Source organism: Nematostella vectensis, chromosome 7 (genome assembly GCF_932526225.1).
Source record: "Nematostella vectensis chromosome 7, jaNemVect1.1, whole genome shotgun sequence".
NCBI lineage: Eukaryota > Metazoa > Cnidaria > Anthozoa > Actiniaria > Edwardsiidae > Nematostella > Nematostella vectensis.
In genome coordinates this window covers 10,778,158-10,794,418 of record NC_064040.1, presented here as the reverse complement: position 1 = coordinate 10,794,418, position 16,261 = coordinate 10,778,158, and the positions used below count along the sequence as shown (strand labels likewise).

Sequence of the window (16,261 nt, the reverse complement as noted above, 5' to 3'; positions counted from 1 at the left end):
CTCGTCCCCAGTCCTAAAGAAATGTGGCTGGGGGGAGATACTGGGTCTAGACAGGAGATCACCTGGTCTCTAGAATAATAGCGAAAAAAACAATAATCCTAAATATATTTTTCAAAAGCTCAATTATTTTATCAAATTTTATTTCATATATTATCTGAAGGATCGGTAGGTATAACATTATTATAAAAAATAACCGTTTTTGATAGAGAGCCCGCGCTCCTCTGGGTCAGCAATACTTCTAGTTTTTACCCAGAAGTCCTCGCGATTGTCATCTCTCAAAATAAATCATGGCGGGACTTTTGTTTAGAGAAGAGATTGACACTGTTTTTAGATGATTAGACCTCTGGTTTGGATCCTTGCTGCTATTATGGGGTGGGCTGATAGCCTAAGGAAGTACGTTGAGAGGAAAAAGGAAGAAAAAAGTGATGGTAAGTCTGTGTTTACCTGATAGTGGAGAATGGTTTGGTTCACTCATCAGACAGTAAAGTAAGCTTGACTGATATCTTTTTTTAGAAGCTGACGAGGCGCACAATAGTGAATTAGAAACGGAACTATTTACAAAGTACTATACTGAATGGAAAGGCAAAGCTGGAGACAAAGGGAAAGGGAGTTTCTCCACAATCCCTAAGTTTTATTACAAGGTACTGTAAGTAAATTACTTTTTTCTTGAATGGCGCGCGAGTCACATTTTGAGATGATGGCATTTTTATAAACTTATATTTATTTTAATTGAATAAACTTGATTGACTGTTCGATTTATTGTTGGCTTCGAATTTTTCCCAGCTCCCATCTGAGGATGAAGTACTGCAGCAAAAGTTACGTGAAGAGTCCAGGGCAGTTTTTCTTCAGAGAAAAAGCAGAGAGCTTCTAGATAATGACGAATTACAGGTAGTTCAGTCTGTGTAATAATGAACTGTGAGCTTGTGTTAAACATATTGACTATGTATAGTTCAACTGATTATGTACTGTAGGTGTTTAAAGTCTCTTCCAATTCATCTCAATCATTATACACTTAGTCGATAGCTAAAATTTGACTTTGCTGGAATTAAGGTCCATAATGAATAAAGATATCAATAAAGGACAAATCTAAACAAACCCAACACAAAAAGCCACATAGATCAGTATTTAATCATATTTCAATGTAATGCTACATATACCTCCTTATATCAAAATTTGCAGTCAGCTGAACCATGTTTCTACGTATTGCTTTGAATACATTATAATGAGCTGATTATGATCTATATTTTGTTCGTAGAATCTGTGGTTCCTATTGGACAAGCACCATACCCCGCCTGTTATAGTCGATGAACAGGTGAAGACAACAACAGCTTTAGTTAACTGTTTTCAACTGAAAATCCCCCTTTACTTAGTTCTAATCTTGATCCTTTCAGATGATCAATTATGAAGATTTTCTAAAAGTAGCTTCCCAAGCAGGCTCCAAGTGCAGGTATGAGATCTCTGAGAATACAGGGGCCCTTGCCCCGCCCCTTGACCCACCTATAATGATATTATAAGTGTCAGCTGAATGATATGTACTTTACAGCTCATCGAAACCTGGCTTTACAGACACTTTGTTATTAAGGCTTAAATAAAATAATCACGATCCAGGAGTCTCAAAAATGAGGGGAACGAAGCAAGTGTTTCAAAGAATGGGGAGATTTATTGTTCTTCTGTGAATTTCCTTATATTTCTTGTCATTTTTAAGCCAAATATTTGAAAATAGATGATGAAGATGGCCCGCTTGGACCACGCTATAGACCAGCCGCTGATAATGTTCCACATTTTTAGGTTCCTTTGTCAATACCTTTTAAAGCTGCATTGTCACCAGTTTACTTCCGGTCGATTACGTAACAATCTCCGATGATTTTTAACAGAAAACGCGAAAAATATTTCAAAATTGGAAGTTTCTTTAAGGATGTGATTGATAATTTAGAGCGGATGGCCTGTTAAATATCTCGGATGTTTATAGATTCTTTTGTCTTTTAACAGTTGAGGTTTCCGTCGGACCTGAAGTAAACTGGTGACAATGCAGCTTTAAGCTTTATAGCAAGCTAATCAATGGATACTCATTGTTTAATATATAATTTTTTTTTTTATTCAGACCATTCTTTACTTCCACTGTGTTTAGCAAGCTTTTTCATAGAGACCCCTATGGCAGGTGGGTAGCTCATAGCAGTATGTAGCTCATAGTAGTTTGTAGTTCTATTATATGCTTGACTTTTGTTGCTAACCATAAATGATTAAATGAACGTCCCCTATCTAAATAATGCCTCCTATCTAATGAATGTCCCCCCTAAGCTTACAAGTTTGTAACGAATTCCCAGGCATTTATTAGATCATTTACGGTATTTGTAATGTTTATATGTTATCTAGCATAAATGAGAAATCTACCCAGGAGTGCTGTGCCTTATATTGAGTTAAAGGTTGATCACATATGATACACAATAACTTGCTTTGTTTTATTTTCCAGAATTTCTATTATGCAGTTTTTTAATTATGTAATGCGAAAAGGTAAGGTAAATGCTGTCCTGTACTGTACACTCGGACGGTTTGTGTAAAATGACCTCTACTATTAGTGCCATGATGTTACAATTTATCCAGCAATGATGTGATAATTTTTAAGAATGCTATGATTTTTAAAGATTGTCAGCTTTTTTAATTAACTTTTAACAATTAACCTTTTGTTTTATAAAAAGTTATCTTGGTTTTACCTTTTTTGTTGCCAAAATGCAAATTGAAAGCATACAAGCAGAAAAAATCGTCCTTTGTCTCAGCATGTCCCTTTATGCCTACTGTATGTGCAAAGAAGACATCGTTATCTAAAAGCACTTTCTCTTAAAGAAGAGATAAGAAAATGTCTAGCCAACATCAAGGTCCTTTAATTTCTTCTCTTTTAGCAAACCTTGTATCCAAGCCTAATAATAAAGACATTAAGAGAAGTAGGCATAGTGGCAAAGGCATCAAATCTGAGTTACTCTCTTTCATTATAGTGTGGCTGCACCAAACAAGAATAGGTCTGAGTCTGTATGATGTCGCAGGGCAAGGCTATCTCAAAGAGTCTGTAAGTACTGTACACCAAGGGGAAAACATCGTGTCAATGTGTAGATGCCTGCCAAATACAGATCTGACCAAGGACAGTTGAACCTTTTTCAAAGATTTTACAAAAATTAATAATTTTCATTTCATTTTGTATCTAATATTTGTTTTGTTCTACAAAGGATCTAGAAAACTATATATTGGAATTGATACCAACTTTACCACAGGTATTTACAGTATAACCTTGTGTTTGTTTGTGCATGAAAAAAAAGAATATAGGCCAAAGTTGTATATACTCATGTGAGCTATGTAATCTGATATAAGTATTTATTAAGGTTTATAATAATATTTTTGTGGTATATAGTCTATGGTTATTTAAAAATATATAGAAACCAAACCAAACTAAACCATACTATTTTTTTTCCAGCTTGATGGTCTTGAGAAGTCTTTTTATTCCTTCTATGTCTGCACAGCTGTCAGGAAATTCTTTTTTTTCCTAGATCCTCTTAGAACTGGTAAATACTGATAAATACTGTGTCTTACATCAATACATTAATTATTTCTTGTTGAATAAGGTTCGCTTGTTTTGATTCATTCATTCTTTTGACACTGGATAATCACTTGTGCTATTTTGATTTAGGTAAAATAAAAATACAAGACATTCTTGCGTGCAGCTTTCTAGATGATCTTCTAGAGGTGAATCTTTCTGTTTTGTCCTTTCAAAGTTCCTGTAACCTACTGTATGTATCTGCATCATATTAACATTAATGTGTGTAACCATGGTTTCATGATCTCAATCCAGCTTCGAGATGAGGATCTTTCCAAGGAGCAGCAAGACGCAAACTGGTTCTCTGCTCCATCTGCTCTTAGGGTTTATGGTATGTGTCCACACTGTATTGCTTGTCTGCTCCATCCGCCCTCAGAGTTTACGGTATGTGTCCACACTTGTGTTGTTTGCCTGCTCCATCCGCCCTCAGAGTTTACGGTTTGTGTCCACACTTGCTTGTGTTGTTTGTCTGCTCCATCCGCCCTCAGAGTTTACGGTATGTGGCCACACTTGTTTGTGTTGTTTGCCTGCTCCATCCGCCCTCAGAGTTTACGGTATGTGTTCACACTTGTGTTGTTTGTCTGCTCCATCCGCCCTCAGAGTTTACGGTATGTGGCCACACTTGCTTGTGTTGTTTGCCTGCTCCATCCGCCCTCAGAGTTTACGGTATGTGGCCACACTTGTTTGTGTTGTTTGTCTGCTCCATCCGCCCTCAGAGTTTACGGTATGTGTCCACACTTGTTTGTGTTGTTTGTCTGCTCCATCCGCCCTCAGAGTTTACGGTATGTGTCCACACTTGTGTTGTTTGTTTGCTCCATCCACCCTCAGAGTTTACAGTATGTGGCCACACTTGTTTGTGTTGTTTGTCTGCTCCATCCGCCCTCAGAGTTTATGGTATGTGTCCACACTTGTGTTGTTTGCCTGCTCCATCCGCCCTCAGAGTTTACAGTATGTGGCCACACTTGCTTGTGTTGTTTGCCTGCTCCATCCGCCCTCAGAGTTTACGGTATGTGTCCACACTTGTGTTGTTTGTTTGCTCCATCCACCCTCAGAGTTTACAGTATGTGGCCACACTTGTTTGTATTGTTTGTCTGCTCCATCCGCCCTCAGAGTTTATGGTATGTGTCCACACTTGTGTTGTTTGCCTGCTCCATCCGCCCTCAGAGTTTACAGTATGTGGCCACACTTGCTTGTGTTGTTTGCCTGCTCCATCCGCCCTCAGAGTTTACAGTATGTGGCCACACTTGCTTGTGTTGTTTGCCTGCTCCATCCGCCCTCAGAGTTTATAGTATGTGCGTACACTTGCCTGTGTTGTTTGCCTGTCCTTGCCTTACTGCACATCTGTCACATTGTCATTCTGCATAAGAAACCACAGTTATGTGATTCCAGGAAAGACCCACATCCCTCATGAGAAGGGGATTTATTCCCTTGGATGCACCCCTCCCCCCCTCTTATCCCCTTCCAGGAATGTGTATGGAAACATTTGGCACTGAAAGACCATTCCACTGGTTGGGGTTGAGGTATATAATCCTTTCTGAATTGCACTTAAAAGTATTTCTGTTTTGACAGAGAATACATAGTTTGAAGCACTATGATTTGTAGTTTTTGTTTCACCACTTCAAACTTTTATCAACTATTTAATCTTGCTAATCCAGGTGCATCTTAGGCACAGTTGCATCTTACATACATACCTTGCACATGTGTGTATTAGCAATTACATGCTAATGTATGTGTGCTGTGGTTCCTTTTTCAGGGCAATACTTAAACTTAGATACTGATCATAATGGGATGTTGAGCAAGGAAGAGCTTGCAAGGTTAGAATGATTTCTATCCCCATTCAACTGACCTTCAGTGCTTGTTAGCCTGGATGGAAAATATAAAAAAGACACTGAAAGTTTTCACCACAGAATTCTACAGTGGTATTTCCATGGGTCTGTGTATTTAACATAGAATAATTCATTTCCTCTACATGTACCAGTTTTTAAGAAAATAGAATCGGCTCATAACCCTAGCCCTAACCCCAAAATTGAATGGTTCCAAATGGGACCAATCACATGTGACCTAGTCAGTTTACATTTTGTCTTGCTATTCTTGTTTCAGATATGGCTCTGGTACACTCACGAAAGTGTTTATTGACAGGGTTTTTCAAGAGTGTCTCACATATGATGGAGAAATGGTAACACCATACTATAAAGTGCAGTTGACAGCCATTTTTCACCACTGACATTTAACTCTTTGATAGGACTATAAAACCTACCTTGACTTTGTCCTGGCATTAGAGAACCGCAAGGAACCTCAGGTGATCATTCAAGTTGTATTCCAGCATAATCACTAATAGAAAGGCCTAACATTTAAAAATTCTTGAATTTTTTTTATCCGTTGGATTTCCTTATTATCACTAATATTCATTGGTACACTACCGTTGATGTTATGTGTAAAGTAAACAGCGGAATGGGATATTTGCATACTGTATAATGCGCAGTAGTCCCCTGACTTCCTTATAAATCCTGGGATAAACAATGTTTAAAAAATCTGAAAAAATAGGGGGAAAAATCCTGCTTACCTGAAAAGCCCCCCCCCCCCCCCAAAAAAAAAAAATGGTGTCTCCTCCCAAAAAAAGTTAAATGGGGGACCCCCTCTCTCCCCTCCCAAAAGAGAAATGGTGAGTCCCTCTCCACCCCCAAAAGTTAAATGGTGAGCCCCTTGCCCCTTAGAAAGTTATGGTGAACCTCTTCCCCTCACCCCCAAAAGTTAAATGGTGAGCCCCTTCCCCCTTAGAAAGTTATGGTGAACCTCTTCCCCTCACCCCCAAAAGTTAAATGGTGAGCCCCTTCCCCCTTAGAAAGTTATGGTGAACCTCTTCCCCTCACCCCCAAAAGTTAAATGGTGAGCCCCTTCCCCCTTAGAAAGTTATGGTGAACCTCTTCCCCTCACCCCAAAAAGTTAAATGGTGAGCCCCTTCCCCCTTAGGAAGTTATGGTGAACCTCTTCCCCTCACCCCCAAAAGTTAAATGGTGAGCCCCTTCCCCCTTAGAAAGTTATGGTGAACCTCTTCCCCTCACCCTCAAAAGTTAAATGGTGAGCCCCTTCCCCCTTAGAAAGTTATGGTGAACCTCTTCCCCTCACCCCAAAAAGTTAAATGGTGAGCCCCTTGCCCCTTAGAAAGTTATGGTGAACCTCTTCCCCTCACCCCCAAAAGGTAAATGGTAAGCCCCTTCCCCCTTAGAAAGTTATGGTGAACCTCTTCCCCCACCCCCAAAAGTTAAATGGTGAGCCCCTTCCCCCTTAGAAAGTTATGGTGAACCTCTTCCCCTCACCCCCAAAAGTTAAATGGTGGGCCCCTTCCCCCTTAGAAAGTTATGGTGAACCTCTTCCCCCCATCCCCAAAAGTTAAATGGTGAGCCCCTTCCCCCTTAGAAAGTTATGGTGAACCTCTTCCCCTCACCCCCAAAAGTTAAATGGTGGGCCCCTTCCCCCTTAGAAAGTTATGGTGAACCTCTTCCCCCCATCCCCAAAAGTTAAATGGTGAGCCCCTCCTACTTTAGAAAGTTATGGTAAACCTCTTCCCCCACCCCCAAAAGTTAAATGGTGAGCCACTTCCCCCTTAGAAAGTTATGGTGAACCTCTTCCCCCACCCCCAAAAGTTAAATGGTTAGCCACTTAGCCATTCAGATCCATCAAATACAGCATGATGATTGACTTTACTTTTGTGAGATTCTTGAGAAGTTTAATTGAATATGATTATTTTATTCTCCTTTCCTTTTACAGGCTCTTCAGTATTTATTTAGAATACTTGATGTACAGGTAAGTTAAAAATAGTATGACTTACCAATGGTAATATCTAAACTGTGTCTTATAATGGTTGTTCTTCTTCGTTATTTCAGGCAGCTGGCTTCCTCAACATCTTTTCCCTCAACTATTTTTTTAGGGTAAGTCTTACAACAGTACATTGTGAAGTGTCAGTATTGTAGCTAAGTATGATTTAATTAATCATTTTGAGAAGACTGCAGATGTCCTAAACAAAAGATGCGACAACAGACAAGGGTGCATATGAAGTTGGGTTAGGTGGGCTGAAAAAACAGCACAGTCTTGGTCAGCCTATTTTGTTGGTTTTCAAGTATTATTATCTGCAAGGACAGACATCTAATCTGCTACTACCTTTCTTGAGACCTAGACTTGATTGCTTCACCAATTGGAAATCCTTGGTTCCCTATGTCATTTTGTTTACTGAACATGTGTTCCAGGCATTGCCCTAATGGTGTTTAGTAGTTCATGTTTTGCTCTCCCTTCAGGCCATTCAAGAAGACATGTCTAAGCACGGGCATGAACCAGTCAAGTTCCTAGATGTGAAAGTATGTCTTTGTTTGTTTTTATTTTGCAGATTTTCTGAGAAAAATTTTTGGTGATTTTTTTCTGTTATACAGAAAGAAATCTGATGGCGCTATGTAATGAAGTAGACTATGGCTATAATGCTAGTATAGTAGAAAGAAGCATGTTTGACACAATAGTTCTTTATACAGTATAAGCTTACTGGCATGGCTACTTACTGATATCCTAAAATCCCATGTTTTTGTTTCATTTATATACTTGGTCCTTCTTAAAAGAACTTTTTTTGAATAAGCAGTTTCTTATATTTATGGGTATCAAGATCAAAAATTCTAGATATATAGTATGATGTTCCTTTAAAAATCACTATGTTTTTACATACACAGGCTTTTACTGTAGCTCTCTCCTTTTGCACCCCCCCCCCCCCCCCCCCCCCCACACACACACACACACACACACAAGATAATGGCTAAGGCACATTTCCATGCTTTCTTTTCAGGATGAGATATTCGACATGGTCAAGCCTGTAGACCCGTACAGGATCACCCTACAGGACCTAATTAACAGGTACTGTACATACAATGCTATCCCTGCCAACGTCTGCAAAAACTGAGCGATTGTTCTCTTTGTAATGTTTGTAATGTATCCTACCTGTAGGCTTTGATAGTTTTTCCGGCACGAAAACCCCGGAAACAGAGTTTTTTTGGATAATGGGCTCCGCAGGGGAAAGGGTAGAAAAATGAGTGGGGCTTCTCCCCTCCTGCCTCGAGCATTATCCAAATGGCGGCCGTGGTATTCGAACTCCGGGCCTCTGTGTTTTCGGGGTTTTCGTGACGGACAAACTATCAAAGCCTACAGGTAGGCTATTTGTAATGCTTTCGTATATGTTTTATAGCTCTCTTCCATTGCTGTAGTTTAGACCTAAAGTCTTATGAATGATTATTACCATAAGCACCAGTGACATTCCCATTTGTTGTTTTGTACTGACAATGTTATTTGAAATAGGTGTATAACAAGCATCTTTGTATGTTTTAGTGGCCAAGGGGAGACAGTTTCAAGCATTCTGATTGACTTGAACGGCTTTTGGTCTTACGAGAACAGAGAAGTGTTTGCATCACCAGAAGGGGCAGATGAATAGGCCATACAAACCCGTAAAGGAAACTTGACCTCTCTGTGTATATAATTGTAAATAAATAGTGTTTAATTGTGATTGACTTCATCATTTACGCATTAAAACCTATCAAAACCCCATTATCCCTGACAACCAGTGCCTACAGTAGGTAATCTACCAAGGGGGGATGACGGGGATGCTCGTAGGGAATTTTTAAATTAAGAATTAAAATTCTTACCCCTAAAAAGTACCAAAAAGGGCGTGTTTTACCTAATCTTCATTCATGTACATATATTAAGCAGCCTGAGTTGGCTATTCTCGACGTATAATATAGGTCTTAAGTTCGCCGACTAAAAGCAGCTTGTTATGACCACTAAAAGGTACCGTGTCACAAAAAAATGTTAGCGCTTGAACTCGAACCCCCTAAAAGGCACCAAACCCGTAATTTTTACCCCTAAAAGGTACTACGAGCATCCCCGTCATCTCGGTATAGGGAGTCCTCCCCCGGGGGTCTTTTAGGAGCATACAAGTGTTACTATGAGTGAGCCCGAGTGAGCAAATTGGCTATTCTAGAAGAGGGTTACCCCATCAGTGCTCTTTCTTTAAAGCGCGCTCCCTGTGTGCCCAATCTTCGCGACGCCCTGGGTCCCGAGGATGACTCGGGTACAGGGGCCGGTTGCACAAAGCTTGGATAAGAGGCCGATAAGTCTTATCTGGCACTTTTAGTAGCTTTTTCAACGGTCGCCATTTTATTTGAAGGAAAAACAGCGCGCGCTTTGCATATTTACCATGGAAACGGGAAGCCATTTAGTGGTAAATGATAGCGATTCAGCGGATAGTTATCCAGCCTTCTATCCACGCTTTGTGTGGCAGTTGTGTCTTTATACTGTAATGTAGTCTTGATGAAGTCAACCCATTTGGACGTATCGAAAGTTGCGTTGTTGAGTCTTTCTTTGCAGCGGTGAATAAATCCCAACGTAACTAATTGATAAAAAAAAATATAATCAAAGGTTAGTTGATAAATTTGATAATAATTGATAACAAATGATTCCCACTCAAATTTACCCTGCTATCAATTGGTATCAATTATCATTTGATTCGGGGTATCACAGCAATAAATTATTAATCGATTTATATTAGTTAAATTGACTTGATTATCAACTGCTATCAATTAGATTACTTATCAATTGATATCAATTTGTATAAATTTTTGATAACAATAGATAATAATTTAGAAAATTGATATCAGTTAAAATCAAATGATTATCAATTAAAATCAAATAATTATCAATTTTATCTACACAGGAGAACATGAGTAGGAGAATAAATCATGCTTTCCCTGGCCGGGTTCCTGTGCAGGTTAACGCTAACCAGGAATGATTGCCCTTCTTATCCAATCAAATGTCAAGATAGCTGTATTTTTCTTTGGGTTTTATCGACAGAAATAGAGCCTTCGACTAAATAAAAAAAAGGCTGAACATTTCCCATTCTTATATTTTCATTCATAACAATTCGGATATAGTTTATAAATTATTATTGTAAATAGTTTTATTTTTAGATTCTTAGATCTTTTTTCATTATTTTATTTCTGTTTGTGTCGCCGAATTAGTACGGGATTTTTCCCAGGGTAGCTGGCTTGACACCTAAAAAAGTTATCATCTTATCTTTTATCTTATTTTTTTTTTTTTTTTTTTTTGAGTGGCGACCGATTTTAATTCATTTTGTTGCATGTTCTTGTTCTTTGTTGCATGTTCACTGTTCTTATTGTTTGATTCCGCTCCTTATTTATCTGTGCTTGCTGACATTTTTCAAAACCGTTTCGTTACGTCCCAGTCTGGGAACCCGGAAATAAATAAAAAGTCTGTGGGTTGCCTTTGGTGTAAAATAAATACAATGGTTACGGTCAGCGGTAAAAGTTTACGTTTGCGACTATGGAATGTACAAAATTTCTTCGCGTACTCAAAGAGAACAGTAAAAATATAATTATAGGAAATAAACTCGCGCCTTGATAGATGTCTAATCAATATATTAGCAAAGTTTCGCGTTCAAAGTTCTTATATTTGATGCGAAAATGTCACTTTGATGAGGTCCATTTTCAATGCCGTTGCCACGGTTTTAAACGTGGCCTATCTGACCAATCAGTGCACTCGAATTTCATTACACAAGCGTCTTAACACTGAAATGGTTTTCGTTGGTTTCTCGCGTCAAATGAGTTTGACACGGTGATATTTACAATCTTACTACGATCACTTATACTATGTAATTATCAGGAAAAATGCAATGAGAAGGCAGAGAGAATTAATTTAACAAAATTATGCGTTTGAGCGATGAATCGGATTTGATCTGAACGAATGGCATCAAGACAGTAAAGGGTTCAAGAGAGGAATATAAAGAACATGGCTGAGAGGAAATCAAATCGATACGAAACTTTATGGATTGTTCTAGCACTGTTATGTTTTGCGAGGACTACACACTGTGGCTTATTCCCTGACCTGGTTGATTTAGCCGAGTTTAAACCTATAACGGCGAGCTCTATTTGTGGTTTGAATGGTGCTACAAGACTTTGCAAGTCTTCGGAGAAAGCCAGTTCAGTGCAAGTTTGCGAGGAAAACACTTGCGAGTTTAAATGTTGCGCAAATTGCCGCAACTCCAAACCAATACCCTCAAATATTGGTGACAATAGTAGAGGAAATGTTATACCACCGAATGGGGAGCCAAGAAACGGGTCTTCGGATCCTTCTTTTGTATTCGAAGCTAGCTCAAGCTCTAACTTACAACCTAGAGGTGTCCCGTACATTGAGTATCTTTCCTTGGGTTTCACCCTCAGTTTATGGATGAAGCAAAAAGCAGGAAACAAAGGGTAAGTCTAGTGATATTTTTAAATGTTAGTGTGATATCAGTTAATAAAGTACTATACGACTAACAAAGGAATGATTATTAGGTGAAGTCACGGTTATTCCGAATGTCGCACACGCTTTTTAAAAGTTATTTACATAACAACACTACAGATCAAACTATTTGTCTGGATCATCTAATCTTGGGATATAGTTCTCCAAATTTCACTATTTGATTAAATATCTTGATGCCTATATAAGTTATTGTAACGTCAGCTCGATTTTTATTATATTAGTTTATTAAATGTTTAAATAAACCATATACTTATTCCTACTGTGAAACTGTTAAGTCAATAATGAATAAATACTTTTCAACATAATTAATACTTTCCATTTGGTCTTGATCTTGACTAAATTTTATTCCAATTCTCAAATAGATTATTTCATGTTATCAAAATTCAAACTACTGTAACTACAAGGCTGTTTTTTTTAATTTTCTTGTCAAATAATCCATCTGCTTACAACTGCCATGAAAGACCTCTTTTCTTCAAGCAAGATCTATAGATTTGGATAGAGTTGAATTATATTTATATTTTTATTATGTGATAAGAATGTTCATGATCTTCAAATTTTAATCCTTTTCCAGAACCTTATTTGTGAAGGCTGAGTCTGCAAGTCCCTACAAGGTCATCTTCCAAATAGAGATACAGAACTATAAGCTCTGGTTCTACTATCAAACGTCTTCTAGTAATATGTCTGTTGTTGAGTTAACGCCTCTCCAGAGTCAATCTAAAGATCTAAAGGAGTTCCAGTGGCATGTTATCTCAGTGTCTGTAGTCAACACAGATTTGTCTTATTACATCGATGGAATATTTATCCAAGGCGCGACCCTTACAGGCCCTATTGTAGATGGAGGTGGACTGCCGCGTGTTGGACAAACACAGAGTGGTAAGTTTTGAACTTCTTATTTTACTATCACCAACAAATTATACCAAGATTTACAATAATCTTGATATCCATATGCTGGCAGTCCATGGCTCTTTTAGCCCCTTTAATAAGCAGAATGTACAATACAAGACATATGTATCTGATTGGTTTACAAGCATGTGTTTTTGAGTGGCAGATTCACTCAAGACCTTGCAATTAATTAATTGCAATGATTCTTGGGGACAAAAAAGGCCATTTCGGCTATAAGCTTGCAACATTACCACATGACATTTTTAAAAAAATCATTTCACCAAACAAAGCATGCACTGCATGATGGGAGTTTAGGTAGGTTTCCATGCAAAGTGCATGTGTATGGTTATAGCTGGAATTGCTGCCTGTCACATTTTCACATGGATTTCTCTGGGGATCACATCCTTGTTATCCTTGCCCTCATTATGGCATGTCGAGGTTTGCAATACTTCAATAATAAATTGTGTTTTTGACTTTAGGTGGAAGCCAGTTTGAGGGATTCATGCAGGATATATTTATGTACGACCGTGCCATCAGTAACAGGTGAATATATGTACAGTACCTTTAAAAATGATTCTAAATTTTATTTCTTTTGAGCAGTCCTTCCTCTTAAAACCCTGTTCACACAGATCTGGACGAATATTTATGGGATCCGTGTGAACAGGGTCTAAGTTAGGGCATTTTCTTGGACAGGTCATGCTGGGGGTAGAATTTACATATTAGTATATATAAAAGTGTTTGTATTTTGGCAAGGGTTGTGAGCATATTCACTGTGCCCAGTGGATATGCTCACACACATAGGCTTGAGAAAAGGTTCAAAATCTTGTGACTCCTGCTTAATGCGTGAGAGTTGACAGCTATGCAAAATCTGCTACTTTAATATTTCTCACTCTTTGTTTTCAGGGAGATCATGGAGGCACTAACAGGTAATCTGGAGAAGGCCTACATTGCAACAAATTGTCGATGTCCTCCCGGGTATCCCAAAATAAGTACCTCAAAACCAGCAAAATGTGCAAAGAACATAGAGAATGCAGAAGATGAAGTGTTCCGTTTAGCAACTACTGCACACCCTAGCGAGTACATGACTGATGCAGATACAACAACGTACTGGCAATCAGCAGTGACAGACAATGCGACAGTGGAAGTGGATCTATTGTATCAAGAACTACAAGTGAGAACCTTTAGATTTAAATTCATGTGTACTTTTATTGCACACAAGTGATGGAGTAGAAAGAACTCCAGGATAAATATTTTTTGTGAGGGTTGTAAATTGTATAATTGAATTTTATTTTATTATATTATTTTTTTAAATCATTATTGATTGAAATTGGGTTGAGGTAAAGTTTAAACCCCTATGTCTTTTCATCTTACCAGATCTTCTTTGTGATTATGCTATTCTATGGGCCCCCACCGGAAGCAATACTTATTGAGAGATCACGTGATCGGGGTTCTACCTATAAACCATGGCAGTACTTTGCTAGTGATTGTCAAAGCTCATTTGGAATGGAAAACAATGGAAATCTTGTGAATCCTGACTCTATTAACTGTATACAGTATCAACGGTGAGTATTAAACTTTCTTCTTCAGGAGCAGATCCCAAAATCGTTGTGTTGATTCATTTCCAAAGTGCCCCTGCAGATTTTATATCATAGTGCCCTTGTAGGCTTGTATAGTTCACATCCAAGATGGCACCCCTAATGCTAGCAAACTATCTAGCATTTCTACAGCTTTGTCCTGTAGTCTTTCTGGCTATATTATTTAGTCAAATCAAGTCCTTAGCTAGAAAATTTTTTTCAGGGGGCAAGCCTTATATATTTCTTTTATTTGCTTCAGGGGCAGGTGATAATTTTTCATTTGTCTTTTGTAAAATTCCTGATTCTACTAAGGGGACAGCTAAACCACCCCCATCCCTGCCCCTGTACTAGCTACTACCGTAAAATGTACCGTACTTATGATTGATTTCTCTATTTTCCCTTGTCATTCTCTTCTCAGTCCATTGCCTTATAGTAGTGCCACGATCGCCTTCAAACTGGAAAAGTCAATACCAGCAAGGCCTTTTGGTGCTCCCTGCAGCAACTTGTACTGCTCAACGAAATTCCTGGATTTTATCAAGGCATCTAACGTCAGGATTCAGCTATACAACCACACACTGATCCAAAATGAGAAACACCGATACTTTGCTCTCAAAAGAGTTCTTGTTACCGGGAGGTAGGTTCAAGCCATTGAATAAATCAAGCAATTTGACTGACGGAACATCGTGACATTTGGGGCACTGCAAGGGGCCACTCCACAATACGCCACAATAAAATAAATTCATTGAATGATCGTACGCAAGAATTCGCCCGATTTTCGTAAAATTTGCCGTTCATGTGGAACTACAACTTAACTTCAAAAGGTGTAGAAATTTGTGGAAATTGTTTTTCAATCAAAAGTTTTTGCCTTGAAAGCTTTGGAATCATGGTTTTTGGTTGTTCGGCCCCTAATATTTTGCTATAGAAAGATACTTAATGGGGCGGATCCAGGATTTCAAAATGGGGGGTGGATAATGGCCGGATGGACGGCCTATAGCTGATCCAGTAGTTCTTGGTGGGTCGCTATATAGATGTTACAATACTTCAAGCTGAATTGGTTTTATCACGTCAGCAAAGTCAAGCAGGCGAAGGAAAGTGGACAGTACCTCCCGTCCCTCTCAGAAATATTTTTCTTCAAACAAAATGACTTTTCGATTTTTGTTTACCCAATCCACTCCCCCTGTATCCCCTCTGGAGTAGATGTTTAGTTACATTATGAATCTTGAGATAAAAAGCTTCTTGGCTATCACCAAAAATCTAGCCCCATACCTGACATCTGCTTGGCACATCAACATTTGTAGAAGAGAAAGTAGAAAAGATCGCCCTGAATGCAAAATCCTGAATCTCCATTTTCGTTGCAGGTGTGAGTGCCATGGCCACGCCCAAAAGGTGACATTCATCAAGGGGAATTCCTCATCTCCTGGGAGGTGCCGATGCGAGTGTGATCCGAGTACATTCACTCAAGGAGAAAAGGTGCAACTTAGTTTATATTTTAGTGTATGTATTTACAGCGCTGGAACCAAAAGAATGAACAGTTTTTTTACAAACTTTCGAAGCCCTCCACCAATGACCAACGAGTATCGACTCACTGGTGCAAAGACACTCTTCCAGCATTTAACTCGAAGATGCATTGCATAAACTAATAGCGAGCGAGTCTTTAAGCGCTTTCCATTTTGTAATGCTTTTATTTCGTACATTAGATTTTTCTTCCCAAATAATGGAATTTATTCGCGAAAATTTTTTAATATTTTCTCTCACCGCCATGATTTGTGGGGCCTTGAAAGTATGCGAATATATTTTAGAACTCTCCATACTTTTGGTCCCAGCGCTGTAAAGTACCGTACAAACAAGCGCCAACATTGCTGGCATAACACCCAAC

The 16,261-nt window shown here is 38.7% G+C and overlaps 2 protein-coding genes and 1 long non-coding RNA gene across 5 annotated transcripts in view; 2 read left to right on the top strand and 1 right to left on the bottom strand.

The window, feature by feature from the left end:
* Positions 1-231: 231 nt before the first annotated feature.
* On the top strand, positions 232-9,158 carry LOC5518895 (serine/threonine-protein phosphatase 2A regulatory subunit B'' subunit gamma). Its single transcript, XM_032363740.2, has 20 exons — positions 232-428; positions 514-641; positions 784-888; positions 1,256-1,312; positions 1,392-1,447; positions 2,102-2,158; positions 2,471-2,511; positions 2,991-3,061; positions 3,219-3,263; positions 3,464-3,551; positions 3,677-3,732; positions 3,839-3,914; positions 5,337-5,397; positions 5,684-5,759; positions 5,826-5,882; positions 7,352-7,387; positions 7,468-7,512; positions 7,876-7,935; positions 8,409-8,476; positions 8,945-9,158. The coding sequence occupies exons 1-20, from the start codon at positions 332-334 to the stop codon at positions 9,045-9,047; spliced, it is 1,383 nt and encodes a 460-aa protein (XP_032219631.2). The 5' UTR covers positions 232-331; the 3' UTR covers positions 9,048-9,158.
* LOC116602334 lies at positions 7,310-10,464 on the bottom strand. The gene is made up of 2 exons (XR_007312139.1): positions 9,809-10,464; positions 7,310-7,923 (listed from the first exon to the last, which is right to left on the bottom strand). It is a non-coding gene; the product is annotated as an uncharacterized LOC116602334 (long non-coding RNA).
* A 693-nt stretch (positions 10,465-11,157) lies between these two features.
* Positions 11,158-16,261, top strand: part of LOC5518951 (usherin) — a 46,498-nt gene continuing 41,394 nt past the window's right edge. For 2 of the 3 annotated variants that reach the window (XM_048729753.1, XM_048729751.1), the window contains exons 1-7: positions 11,159-11,880; positions 12,501-12,802; positions 13,291-13,354; positions 13,715-13,982; positions 14,186-14,373; positions 14,804-15,019; positions 15,744-15,855. In XM_048729753.1, coding sequence (XP_048585710.1) covers positions 11,417-11,880; positions 12,501-12,802; positions 13,291-13,354; positions 13,715-13,982; positions 14,186-14,373; positions 14,804-15,019; positions 15,744-15,855 — 1,614 coding nt within the window. In that variant the 5' untranslated portion in view covers positions 11,159-11,416. Of the gene's footprint in view, positions 11,881-12,500; positions 12,803-13,290; positions 13,355-13,714; positions 13,983-14,185; positions 14,374-14,803; positions 15,020-15,743; positions 15,856-16,261 lie in introns of all 3 variants that reach the window. The other variant, XM_048729752.1, reaches the window with a different exon arrangement.